The 14,660-nt window shown below is 39.9% G+C and overlaps 1 protein-coding gene across 1 annotated transcript in view; it reads right to left on the bottom strand.

Annotated features, from left to right (window-relative positions):
- Nucleotides 1-14,660, bottom strand: part of NEK11 (NIMA related kinase 11) — a 379,114-nt gene that overhangs the window by 42,035 nt on the left and 322,419 nt on the right. The window contains exons 13-14 of the mRNA XM_077491509.1: nt 3,898-4,037; nt 133-193 (exon numbers count right to left, since the gene is read on the bottom strand). Of these exons, the coding sequence (XP_077347635.1) occupies nt 133-193; nt 3,898-4,037 (201 nt within the window). The remainder of the gene's footprint in view (nt 1-132; nt 194-3,897; nt 4,038-14,660) is intronic.

The raw sequence follows: 14,660 nt of genomic DNA, 5'->3' as shown, positions 1-14,660 counted from the left end.
AGTAGCAGAACGATCATCCAGACCAGCACCCTCTGTATCACACTTTGATAGGAAAATAGCCAGCTACAGTATGTGTTTCAGTATATGTAGACAAAAAAGGTTTCCAGGTATCAGAGTTATGGAGTAACTTACCTGTATAGCTGGAAGCCAACACACTTTCCAGTTTAAGCATCATAGCTTTGAAATCTGTGTCCTGTTGATTACAAGAAAACAACCACACTGATTAATCATTAGCAATGCATTGCAGTACAAGGATAATACTTAAAGTGTACCTAAACCCCAAATTCTATACACTGTAGTGTAAAAGTCCTAAGATGTGGTACCTAGAACAGTTTTCTAATCTATTTCTAAGGTTTTCTGCCTTTATTTTTACTTGGTGATTCTGCCAGTAACACACATTCTGTTGTAGATTGACAACGCTCACTAACCCCGATGCATCAAGAACAGGACAGGACAACAGAAATCTAACCCTCTTCTCTTCTTAATAACATAGATGGGGATATGGGGGGGGGGGCAGAGTGGGTAACTGAGAACAGTGTGCCTGATAAAAATCCAACTTAGGAAGTTATCTGGGGAAAAGAATTCTGGCAAGATCAACAGGTATTTGCATGTATCGAACAAATCTAGAGAGATACTCTCAATGCTTTATTAACAGACCAAAGCAGAACACAGTTCCTTGTTAGGGTTTAAATACCCTTTAAGAAGACAAACGTTCATTGCATGGTGGATTTGCATCTTATTAAATAAAAACACACTAGATAATTTCTACTTTTTGTTGTACTGATGGGGATTCTATGATGTACATGGATTACACATGACCTCTCTGAGAGGACATACTCTGCAATGTTTCAACACCATCAAGATTTGTTTCATACACTTCTGTACCCCATTTGCTTGTTTCACCTGCCAAGTTTCCAACATTGCCTACAACTCGTTATTTTTTTGTTCCCTTTCACATTCCTTTACTGAGAGTCCAATGTTTCTCGGGAAGGAGGCATGAACAGGTAAGCATACTTTATATGGCCTGTTTCTTCGACAAGATTATCTGCCACTTAGCGGTTGATTTACTAAAGGCAAACAGGTTGTTCACTTTGTAGGCAAAGCTACACTCTGCAAAGGATTTTTTGCCAGAGCTTAGCAAATTTGATTAAGTTTCACTTTGGAAAGAATATCCAATAACATAAAAGGGAAGGGTTTGCACATGATTGGATGATGGAAATCAAAGTTTCACTTCTTTCACTAAGTTCTGGGGCAAACTCCCTTGCAAAATGCAACTTCTCATGCAAAGTGAACACTCTATTTGCCTATAGTAAATCAATTCCTAAGTTTCTACTTAAACTCTATACCCTGCCATGCTGAGCCCCCAATATTGAAATCAACTGGCTTTGGACTTATGTAAATGGACAAATACTACTTGTTTCCAGGTATTCTGCTTGCATTTGCGATAGGTTTGAGACACTTCCTATATCATTCAAAGTTCATTGACAGTTGATGTCCTTCTGAATTCTAAGATTAATCTAACCGTTAGTCTGATGCATTTTCTAAAATATGCTCCTCAGTTCAGGCACTTACCCTAATTGGAAGGTACTTCTTGATTTTAGAGGCCTCTACTCAAGTGCAGGTTTTTCAAACAGGATGTTTTCCTGCCCCCTGCAGTCTCATGTGCAAATAGCTTGAAAGCAGAAGGAGGTGGTGGCAGGGAGGTCCTTCTATAAATAAAGGCAATTCCCTACAATGCCTCAACATACATTTCTCCATTTTGCATATGTCCATTTTTACAAAATCATAATGTCGCATAGTATTCCAAAGTTAAGAGCTATTACATGGATGAAATAATTCAGATTATTGTCTCAAAATCATATTCTACTAAATGTATTACATACAGGAGAAAATTGTTGGGCTAAATGTAAAAAAAAGTAAAATAACTAAATGTAACCAATTATATCATTACTACATGTCATGTAGTAGGATGAAGTTCCCCTTTGGCCCCACCTTGTCTTTTCTCCTCTCTTTAGACACACAGCTGCACTTATATATCTTACATACAGCATTGCTTGCAAAGTAAGTATCATTGGTCAAAATCGATTTTTCTAAACAGCATCGGAAAGATATCTGGGGAAGGTAAAGACCTCTCTACATTGCTATATGGCAGGGCCTCCGTTAAAAGGTTACATGGCTGAATAAAAACATCATTATCCTAAATAGCATGTGCATTGAGTCTCTTAACTTACAAGGCAGGAAACCTTATTGAGATTTGACTAACTGCTTTTTCTAAATAAATAAATAATACACAAATAGCATAACAACAATGAAACATTAACAAAGTTAAATAAAACAGAAAATGGCTATTTATGCATTATTTAGTGAAATGTGTTGTATGAATGACTGTCTCTAACTCACTCTCAAGCTCCAAGCTGACAGCTTATCAATATCCTTTTGTGATGTTAAAGACAATGCATTACTTAGCAGACATATACCAGATAATCAACACAAGGAACTCAAGGAACTGGGGAAGCATGTAGGAAGGAGTAGTTAGTCCTAGATAGTTTCCTAATGTTTCATTATGTTTGGTCTGGTCAAATCGTAACCATTTTACCATTGCATTCATTTTCTGCACCTGAAAATCAGTAATGACCATGAAATAATACTTTTATCAACTGATACTATATGCAGAAAGTTGCAGATCTGCTCAATTTGGAGAATACATTCTCTGTATTTCCAATGTTTTTCTCCATTTTTTTTTTAAATGTTATGATGTTTCCATATGTGACACATAAAGCAATGCATACTAAATGCATCTGAAGTCGTATTGCATTGGCTATCAACACAAACCCATGATACACCATTTTAATTGTTTAAAAAACAAAACAAAAAAAACTGTGGTTATCAGTACAGTGTGGTATGTCTGAGTATTTGTCATTAAAATGGTAAAGAAGGGGTATATACAGGCTAGCACTCAAGAGGTAAATGGATGCATTGCTGCATTAATGTGGGTCTTTTAAGCTCATCTGGCGTTCAGCTTTACGTCTAAAATAGCTCTTGCTATCAATCAATATGAGACTTACCTCTATTATATATCAACTTGGCAAGATAGGGGATACAGATTTAGGGGCAGCCCGTCCATTAAGGGAGCACAGGCGCCCCCCATCATCCGCCATCTCCCCTATCCATGCGTCTGGGCCCTGTCAGGACACCGGACCCATGGATTCCAATGTGGAGGGTTCATTTACTTGAAGCACCTATTAGAGCCTCTGGCTCTAATAGGCTTCAATATAGGGTAGGCTCAGGTCGCAGAGAGTGCACTTTGATCCCACCCAGGTGTGTTGCAACAGTGAATGAATATTGTTGCTGTTGCAACACTGATCCTCCTCCCGGCCAATCAGAAAGCAGGCTTTGACACCGGTCACCCGATTGAACAAAAGGACAGGAGATCCTATTGGACGCTTAGGAGAAGGAGGGGAGGAGCTGGAAGCCACCATGGAGGACAGGACTCGCTGCTATGGAGGCCAGGGCTCGGAGCCCAACCGGGCCGCTACACGCTGCTTGTGACCCGCCACAATAGGGTGTCGGACGCGCTGCTGGGGGGGGGATAGGTAGTTGTGTGGCACTTGGGAGGGGTAGTTGTGTGTGTGCTGCTAAGGGAAGGGGGGTAGTTGTGTTTTGCTGGGGGGGAGGGTTGTATGTTTGACCCCCCCCAAAAAAAAAGAAAAACACCAGCTGCCACCGTACAGACTAGAAATGACTGCATCTTTCTGAGCAAAGAGTTACCATGTAGCCATTTCTGCTGCCACCAATCATTATCTAGATGTGTCTCAGTTGTCTGCACAGTCAAATTTGACCTAACCAACTGGTGCTCTGAGCAACTTGTGAACTGTAGATGTCATATTGCTGTCTCACCTGTTGATATGTTGTTTGTGTTATCTGTGTCTCTTGTGCATCATCTTCTTCCTCTGTGGATTCTGTATCACTTTCTTCAGAACAAGATTCAAAGCCGTCTTCATAATATTGGTCTGCTATAAGTGGGTCTTCTGGAATATCTTTAAAGTATAACAAATACAGATACCGATTAATAAAATCTATTCCAACAAAAAGTTACAAAAAAATACACAGTTTGTTTTGATTAATAGCTATAAAGGAATATGATGCTGAAAAGATCATGTTTTGTTGACTGAATTATGTTGACTGTTGATTGATATTTTATAAGCATACCAATAATCGATGGATACCAAAATTATATATACACTAAGGAGAAAAAGGTTGTGTAAAGAGGTGTATGTGGTACAAGCCACATGAACATAGCATAGCAGAACAAAATGATGGTCCTGAGAGCGCAAATGTCAAGCTAACCTGAGATGCTAGTTGCCCGATCCATCCAATTTTTAGAAATAGTGGTGTCAGTGTGTCACCTTCTTGGCTGCGCAGTATGGCATAATTGTATAAATCATAACAGTTACATGTTAGAGGGCAACACGAGTGCACACATTTTGCATTGGTTATTGACTGATGGGAATCTGACTGTTTCACAACATTTTAAGGGGGATGTCAGCACATTTTAAAGGAACAATTGGATATGTTTCAAACCATCAGAAGTACACTATATTGTAAAAAGTATTGGGACACATGCCTTTCCACATACATGAACTTTAATGACACCCCGTTCTTAATCCATAGGGTTCAATATTGAGTTAGCCCACCCTTTAATAACAGTATTGGTTCAAAAATTACAACACATCGTGGTCTAAAAGATATCTTACCTACCCGTCCAAAATTCGTCTACAAGCGAGCCCCTACTATCAGGGACAAAATAGTAAAAAGTGTTCCAGATCCACCAGGTAGAGGACTAAGCCTCAACCAGCACAGGCAATACTTACGATATTAAAGAATTTATCTGTTGCAACACTGTCGGAAGCCGTATATGCATTGGAATGTAGCTGCGGCCTTCAATACATAGGCCGCACTAAGAGACCACTTAGGGTACGTGTAAAAGAACACGTAAAAAACATAATAAAGGGGTTTGACAAGCATAGCGTATCAAGGCATTTCGCGTCACATCACAACAAAGACCCTTCTCAACTCAAATTTTGGGGGATTGAGCCCTATGTAAAACATTGGCGAGGGGGACACAAAGTAAGAACCCTCAGCCAGCTTGAGTCCAAATGGATATTCACATTAGACACATTCACGCCAAAGGGCCTCAATGTCGAATTCGACTTGAATTGTTTTATCAGTGATTTTTAATTGCCCCCTATCCTTCGTTGAGTCTAACACAGTTTATATATACCCTCTTGTGGGCACCATATGACACCTCTCTTCTTTCATTTCCCAACAAATTTCTCCTTATTTTAGCCTTTCCCCATAGGGACTCTCTTCTTTTATTTTATTTTATATATTTTTTAATCATTTTGAAAAATGTGCATATATATTTATATATATATTCTCTTTATACCTCCATTTGTTGCATTTTATTAATCTTGGATGCATTTTTTATGACACGTCATTTCCGGCAGCACTGAGGTATGCTCTCTCGGAATTTTAGTATTACTATTTTTATATATATATATATATATATATATATATATATAAAACATTTTTTGGCGTCTCTTTTATTATGTATGTCCTATTTGTGATCTCGATTTATCCCCATCTATGCCATTATATATATATGTTACATATATTATATATATATATATATATATATATATATATATATATATATATATATTTTCTATTTTTTTTTTTTTTTTGATAGATCACATCCCATTTTTTCACCAGGTCTCCGCTTGCTATTATAGACATTTCCATGCCCCGTTTTAAAATTTGCCAATTTTGGTGTTTTTTGCATATTTTTTTATATATTTTCTATATTTTCTATTTTTCATTTTTTAGTAACAACATATTTTACCCTCCATTCTTATTTTATTTTTTTATTTTTTGTCGGTCTCCTTGCTTGACACCAATAGTCCTGTCCATAATTTATAGTCCTATATAATCCTCCTTGCTCTAAGGCAGTGGTGGCGAACCTTGGCACCCCAGATGTTTTGGAACTACATTTCCCATGATGCTCTGGCCCTCTGCAGTGTAGTGGAGCATCATGGGAAATGTAGTTCCAAAACATCTGGGGTGCCAAGGTTCGCCATCACTGCTCTAAGGTTTGTTAACAATAGAGTGTCCGCAATATAACCACGACAACCTTAGACAAATGGGGCGGCGACATCTACATAAAATCCGGATGTTGTCTGCTGGAGACACTAAAGATCGCCACACGTCCATTTCCGGCCATTAGGTAAACTAGATGCGGCGTGATAACCTATAAAATGGCCGCTCGTACACTTCCGGCGACCAGATAGACTGCAAAATGGCCGCCGAGGTACTTCCGGGTCTTCACCAAAATGGCCGCCATAGAATTAATTGCTCCCTCTATTTAAAGACACTTCCACCAGCACTAGTCATCCCCTGATGAAGTCACGTGACTGTGACGAACACGCGTCGGGACGAGAGCTACCGGAAGTAACGTAAATCGAGCTCGGCGCTCGTTTATACAGTGTTTGAAATATCTTTTTCGTTTGTGAGTATTTTATTTGAATTTAAAATAAAACGTTTATGGTTAAAAAACTTCTACACTATGGGGCATCCTTCCTCCACATCTCTTTAACCCTACATATACACGAATCGCTGAGGCACCCCCATGCTGAATGCTGTTGAGTTACCATTTAAAGGGACCACACAGCGCAATAGTCAGGATACTAACATCAGGATCTGGGGATACCACAGCAGGACCGCAAAGGCAAAGAGCACCAGGGACCCCGAGGATATACATGTTACATGCTGTTACCTTACAGCTGTAAGGTAAGGGGACACCCATAACCTGACCACACAGGATCACAAGGGATATACCCACCATCACCAACATCACCATCAATTGCATTGTGTTCACTAATATTGTGCACATGTTATTATATTTTAAGCACTAGCACCTTATGTGATTTTTTTGATATAATTGCCACCTTCTTACACAAATATAACAGACATTTTTTTGATAATTTTATCTTTTCCTTTTTTTCTGTCGCCGTTGTATTTACATATTTCTAATTTTGTTTTAGAGGGATTTTTCACTTATATTCTATTCCCTCAGCACTGGCACTTTATGCGATTTATGGATGTTATCGCCACAATTTGCACCGTTGAATTGTTATTTTATTTATTGTTTTATCTGTATTGCTTCAGTTTCCTTAAGGTGTAGATGAATTTTGCACTTATTGTTTTAGTATTGTTTTTTTTTTGGCATTAGCACTTTATGCGATTTTTGTCAGCTACAAATCGCATTGGAAATCACTGGTTGTAATATTTTGATTTAGGTTTTGCATTTTTTACTTATATTTGAATATACCTCTGATACCATAATGAATGTTATAGTGCTCTTGAGGGTTTTCCACTATCTCCCCCACAAAAGCGCACACTGACCTATATATACGTTTTGTCGTATTTGACGACAAATTAGTCTCTTAATTACTCTATTAAAGTGCCTATACAGTCTACCAGCCTTTAGGCTGGACTTCCTGTCATAGTGCAGTGCACCACTACCTCTGTCTATTAGTTATTGGGACACATGCCTTTCCACATACATGAACTTTAATGGCACCCCGTTCTTAATCCATAGGGTTCAATATTGAGTTAGTCCCACCCTTTAATAACAGTATTGGTACAAAAATGACAACACATCGTGGTCATCGTGTTTTGCAGGCTCAGAGACCTCCCACTTATTATTATTTTAGTGGAATATCAAAATATGGCCACTAGATGCATCTTAGGATCGTTCGAATAATTATGATCCTTAGCTCCATCTAGTGGCCATAATGAAGTATTTCCCCCAAACCATTCATTAATAACATACTTTATAACTCCTCAGCTGGAATACTCTCTCAGGTGTTTACTGATCTGAAACAATCTACTTTTTATTATTATTATTATTTAAGGTACTTATAGAGTGCTGTCAATTTACATATACATCGGTCCTTACCCTGGTCTAAGGTCCCTAACTCAAATTCATATACTAGGGCCAATATAGACAGAAGACAATTAACCTACCAGCATGTCTTTGGAATGTGGGAGGAAACTGGATATCCAGAGGAAACCCACACAGGCGCAGGGAGAACATGCAAATTCCAGGCAGGTAGTGTCGTGGTTGTGATTTGAACCAGCGGCCCTTTTTAGTGCTAGGCAAGAGTGCTGCTCACTACACCACTGTGCCACTGACTTATTTTGACTTTCAATTTTCCAAATTCCCATCTATTTAGATATTTTCAGCTTCAACACACCTTTCATAAACAATTTCCACAGGACAGTTTAACCGCCTCGCGCCCGCCGGCCGTCAAATGATGGCCAGGCGGCGCAGCTCTTGTTCTGGGCGGGCATCATATGACGTCCTCCCAGAGCAACCTCTCACAGGTGACCCTATGGGAGCGCATCGCGGCAATCGGTGGTGCGGTGTGTCAATCAGACACACCACTGCACTGATCTCAGTAAAGAGCCTCTGACAGAGGCTGTTTACCATGTGATCAGCCATGTCCAATCACGGCTGATCACGATGTAAACAGGAAGAGCCGCTGATCAGTTTTTCCTCACTCGCACCTGAGAGACGCGAGTTGAGGAGAGCCGATCGGCTACTTCCTTGACAGGGGGGGTCTGTGCTGATTGTTTATCAGCACAGCCCCCCCCTTGGATGCCCACCCAGGACCATCAGGATGCTGCCAGGACCACCAGTGATTGGCACCACCCTGGACCACCAGGTATGCCATCCTAGACCACCAGGGAAATGCTAATCAGTCCCCAGGCAGCTGCCAATCAGTGCCCACCCCAAATGCCTGCCACTGCCATCAGTGCCGCCTATCAGTGCCACCCATAAGTACCCATCAGTGTCGCCTGTCAGTGCCCATCAGTGTCACCCATCAGTGCCGTCTATCAATGTTTGTGTGATTTCTTGTACCTATATATTTATGAATAAATAGCAATTTTGATTAGAGATACATAATGTGATTTTCCTTTCATTGAGCCTCATCTTTTTTGTCCCCCTCTGTTTGGGATGCTTTTTATAACTGTTTACATAGAGGTTAGATGGCAATCACTCCTCAGTTTGGTACACATTACACACATGTCTAGCAAGCCTCTCTTTTTTTCGAAATCTTTGCCGTCTATCAATGCCCATCAGTGCTGCATATCAGTGCCACCCGTCAGCTACGCATACCAGTGCCCATCAGTACCAGCTATCAGTGCCTATCATCAGTACCTATCAGTGCCACTTCATCAGTGCCGCCTTATCAGTGCCCGTCAGTGCCACCTTATCAGTGCCCATCAGTTAAGGAGGAACTTATTTACACAATTTTATAACAGAAACAAAAAGAAAAACTTTTTTTTTTAAATTGTAGGTCTTTTTTTATTTAACAAAAAATAAAAACCCCAGAGGTGATCAAATACCACCAAAAGAAAACTTTATTTGTGGAAACAAAATTATAAATATTCTGTTTGGGTACAGCGAGCATGACCGGACAATTGTCATTTAAACAGCATCAGCGCTGAAAGCTGAAAATTGGCCTGAGCAGGAAGGGGGTGTAGGTGCCCGGTATTGAGATGGTTAAAGATTAGACAATGTGCTTTAGAACTAGTGCTTACATAGTTACATAGTTACACAGTAAGGCCGCGTACACACGCGCGGACTGTTCGCCCAACTTTGTCCGTCCAACAGTTTCGGCAAACAGTCCGCTCAAAATTAGCATGGACGGACATGGCCATACACGACGAACGAACAGTTTGCTGAAACCGTGCGTGATGACGTGAACGGCACGTACGACGGGACGAAAAATACGACGTCCTATACACTGCATTATAACTTTCGGCGTGTTAAGCCTTTCTGAGCATGCGCGGAACTTAGTTTGTCGAACAAGCCTACACACGGGCGGACTGTTCGCTCAAACAAGGTTTCAGCGGACAGTTTTACGGAATTTCCGAAAAACCTTGTTCGTCAAACTGTCCGCTGAAACTGTCCGCTGAAAGCCCACACACGAGCGGACTGTCCGCCCAAACACTGTTCAGCGGACAAAGTTGGGCGAACAGTCCGCCCGTGTGTACGCGGCCTTAGTCAGGTTGAAAAAAGACACAGGTCCATCTAGTTCAACCAAAGAAAACAATAATATCATACAATCCCATATACCCAATTCTATAACCACAGTTGATCCAGAGGAAGGCAAAAAACCCCAGAAGAGCATGATCCAATTTGCTAAAGCAGGGGAAAAAATTCCTTCCTGATCCCCCGAGAGGCAATCAGATTTTCCCCGGATCAACTTTACCTATAAATGTTAGCACCCAGTTATATTATGTACACTTAGGAAATAATCCAGGCCTTTCTTAAAGCAATCTACTGAGTTGGCCAGAACCACCTCTGCAGGGAGTCTATTTCACATTTTCACAGCTCTTACTGTGAAGAAATCTTTCTGTATTTGGAGATGAAATCTCTTTTCCTCTAGACGTAAAGAGTGCCCCCTTGTCCTCTCTGTTGACTGTAAAGTGAATAACTCAACACCAAGTTCACTATATGGACCCCTTATATATGTACACATGGTGATCATATCCCCCCTTAATCTCCTCTTATCAAGAGTGAATAAATTCAGTTGCGCTAATCTTTCCTCATAGCTGAGCTCCTACATGCTTCTTATCAGTTTGGTTGCCCTTCTCTGCACTTTCTCCAGTTCCCCAATATCCTTTTTGAGAACTGGTGCCCAAAACTGAACTGCATATTCCAGATGAGGTCTTACTAATGATTTGAGCCGGGGCAAAATTATATCTCTCTCTGGTGTCCATACCTCTCTTAATACAAGAAAGGACTTTGCTCGCTTTGGAAACCGCAGCTTGGCATTGCATGCTATTATTGAGCTTATGATCTACCAAAACCCCCAGATCCTTCTGCACTATGGATCCCCGCAGTTGTACCCCCCCTAAGATGTATGATGCATGCATATTCTTAGCCCCCAAGTGCATGACTTAACATTTCTCAACATTAAACCTCATCTGCCACATAGTCGCCCATTTAGACAGAGCATTGAGGTTGGCTTCTAAATTGGAGACATCCTGTAAGGACATTATTCCACTGCATAGCTTGGTGTCATCCGAAAAGACGGAAATGTTACTTTTGATCCCAGACCCAATATCATTTATAAAGATATTAAAAAGTAAGGGTCCCAGCACTGACCTTGGGGTACACCACTAATAACCTTATTAACCATTCAGAGTAAGAATCATTAACCACTACTCTCTGAATTCTGTCTTTTAGCCAGTTTTCTATCCATTTACAAACTGATATTTCCAAACCTGTAGACTTTACCTTACACATGAGCCATGTGTGTGGAACTGTATCAAATGCTTTTGCAAAATCCAAGTATACCACGTCCACCACCACCCCTCTGTCCAAGGTTTTACTTACCTCCTCATAAAAAGAAATCAGGTTTGTCTAACAAATTCTGTCTTTCATGAATCCATGCTGTCTGTTGCTTAAAATATTTTTTTTACTGCAAGAACTCATCTATGTGGTCTTTTATTAATCTCTCCAGTATCTTCTCAACTATAGAAGTTAAACTAACAGGTCTATAGTTACTTGGTGAAGACTTTGTTCCCTTTTTAAATATAGGTACCAAATTGGCCCTGCGCCAATCCAGTGGTACTATTCCTGTCATTAATGAGTCTGTAAAAATTATATACAATGGCTTTGAAATTACAGAGATCAATTCTTTTAGGATCCGTGGGTGGATGCCATCAGGGCCAGGTGCTTTATCCACCTTTATTCTGTCCAAATATTTCTGGACCATATCACTTTTGAGCCATTGTGGATTTGGGGCTGTGTCACTACCACCCCCATTATGGACATGAGCTCCCCCATGCTCCTTTGTATACACAGAGCTGAAGAAATTATTTAATAAATTTGCCTTCTCTTTGTCCCCAGTCACCCACTCCAGATTATTTTGTAAAGGGCCTACATGCTCAGACTTTACCTTTTTACTATTAATATATTTGAAGAATTTTTTTGGGTTTGTCTTTTGCAATCTGTCTTTCGTTTTGAATTTTTGCATCCTTGATTTCCTTTTTATATATTCTGTTATATTCTTTGTAAGATTTAAATGACACTATTGTTCCTTCATTTTTATATTTTTTAAAAGCTCTTTTCTTATAGTTTTTTTTTAACTTTGGCCGTGAGCCCCATAGGTTTTATTTTTAGCCTTTTAAACTTATTGCCCATGGGAATATACTTTGCAGTGGGATCACAAACAGTCTTTTTGAAGAATTCCCATTTCTGTTCTGTGCCCTTGATGCCAATATTCTCTCCCAGTCTAGGTCCTGGAGAGCAGCCCTCATCCTTAGAAAATTTGCATAGATCCGAGTGTTTGGATAGGACAACGTTGAGATTGTATTCTCACCTTGTATTGATCTCTATCTTGCTGTTGGAGGCTCTTATGCCCTGTACACACGGTCGGACATTCCGACCACAAAATCCATTGGATTTTTTCAGACGGATTTGGGCCGAAACGTACACATACAAATGGTCGCACAAAGTTGTCGGAAAATCCGATCGTTCTGAACGAGGTGATGTCAAACGTGTACATCGGGACTATAAACGGTCCAGTAGCCAATAGCTTTCTTCTCTTAGTTTATTCTGAGCATACGTGGCACCTTGTCCGTCGGAATTGTCTACACACGATCAGAATGTATGTGATTGGATTTTGTTGGCGGAAAATTTTAGAGCCTGCTCTCAAACTTTGTGTGTCGGAAAATCGGATGGAAAAAGTCTGATGGAGCCCACACACGATCGGATTTTCCAACAATATGATCCAATCGAACATTTTCGGTCGGAAAATCCAACCATGTGTGTGGGGCATTAGAGCTAGGTGGGTGCAAGATATACCAGATCTAGATACAGAGGATTGTAGGGGTGTGTGGGATTTCCCTCTGCGATCTTTGATATATTTGAGAGATTGTATGATTCAATATAAATTGATACATAGAGCATATATTATGCCATACGGACTTAAAAAAGATAAATCCTGCTTGCTTTTCAGATTGCTGGAGATGTGGAGCAGCTCAGGGGGATTTTACACACATCTTCTGGACTTGTCCATTAATAGTTCTTTTTCGGAAGGAAGTGGTGGATTTATTACATTTTATCACCTTTGCTCCTTTACCCATCTCAATGTCTGTTTATTGGGTTTGGAAGAGGCTATTCTTCCTACAGTGTCTGAGTGAGTGTTTTCTAATATAACACTATTCTATGCAAGAAAAACTATTGCATTGTATTGAAAGAAATCTCTGTCTCCTGCGCTCTTATATTGGAAACAATTGATAAATAATAATCTTCCATTATATAGAGATACGTATATGAACAGGGGTTGCCCTAGTAAGTAAGATAAAGTGAGGGTCAAGTGGTTGGATAAACCGTTTACAGCATTGAACGTCCACGGGGGAAAATGTTTATATGAGTATAGGTTTGGAGCCATTGGGGGGAGAAAGGAACTAATGCTTGTCCTTTTTTCCCCCTTTCCCCTTTTTTCTTTTTCCTACAGATTCATTATTGCTATATTGAATTTTGAAATTGTTGTTATTCATATTCTTGGTTCAATGTGTATGATGTTTTTTTGTTGTGATTTGTGTTGTTTGTTAAGAAAATTAATAAAAAAAGATTTATTAAAAAAAAAAAACATATAGAGAAAATTGATGGAGAACATTACATTTTGTTCCATTCACAAAGAGCGAGTCTCCTGACAATAAATTGGTCCATCTTTTGGTGCTGCAATCTTCTGCAACGCAATAGGTTTGCCACACTGTCACTGCAGGGGGATGCAACAGAGGAACTTTACTGCACTGTACTCAAAAAGTGGGCAGGACTGCCATCATTATGCTTGTCTTCCTATATCCTTATTTCTAGCATAACAGAAACATGATTAGTAGGTAGAGGCTTTTTTAATGATAACTAAACCGTTGCTGGGAAAGTGTTTTAAATGTGATTATTATATATTGATGTTCCTATTCACTAAACCTATGTTTTACATAACAATCACACTTCAAGGAAACCTGTATTATTACATATTCCACTATTTTCTGACCATTCCTTCTGAAAATAATGGTTTCTTGGCTGATCCATTCATTTTAGTAATTTGAGATTCTGGACTGGAACTGGCCAATGAAGAGTTGTGACTTCACCCTGGCCCACCCTGCTGCCTACTTGTTCTGGTTAGTGATTTAAAGTACTCAAGCTAGAGACATCTAGCCAACTCATTATGTTGGGCAGTCGTTTAGTTGTGTCCAACTCTGCATGACCTCATGGATCATAGCGTGCCAGGCTTTTCTGTCCTCCACTGGCTCCCGGAGTTTGCTTTATGTTCATTGTTTTTTCGATGATTCTATCTATCCATCTTGTTTTCTGTCATCCTCTTCACCTTTTTCCTTACATGTTTCCCAGCATCAGGGATTGGTCTTTTCCAATGAATCCTCTCTTCGTATTAGGTGGCCAGGATCTGGCCTTACAATGAATATTCAGGGTTGATTTCCTTCAAGATTGACTGGTTTGAACTTCTTGCCATCCACTGGACTCTCAAGAGTCTTCTCCAACACCATAGTTCAAAAGC

The sequence above is a fragment of the Lithobates pipiens genome, unplaced genomic scaffold (genome assembly GCF_037356315.1).
Source record: "Lithobates pipiens isolate NorthernLeopardFrog02 unplaced genomic scaffold, aLitPip1_a1.2 Scaffold_19, whole genome shotgun sequence".
NCBI classification, from domain to species: domain Eukaryota; kingdom Metazoa; phylum Chordata; class Amphibia; order Anura; family Ranidae; genus Lithobates; species Lithobates pipiens.
Note: the sequence above shows the minus strand (reverse complement) of the source record. Positions and strands in the feature narration are given on the sequence as shown.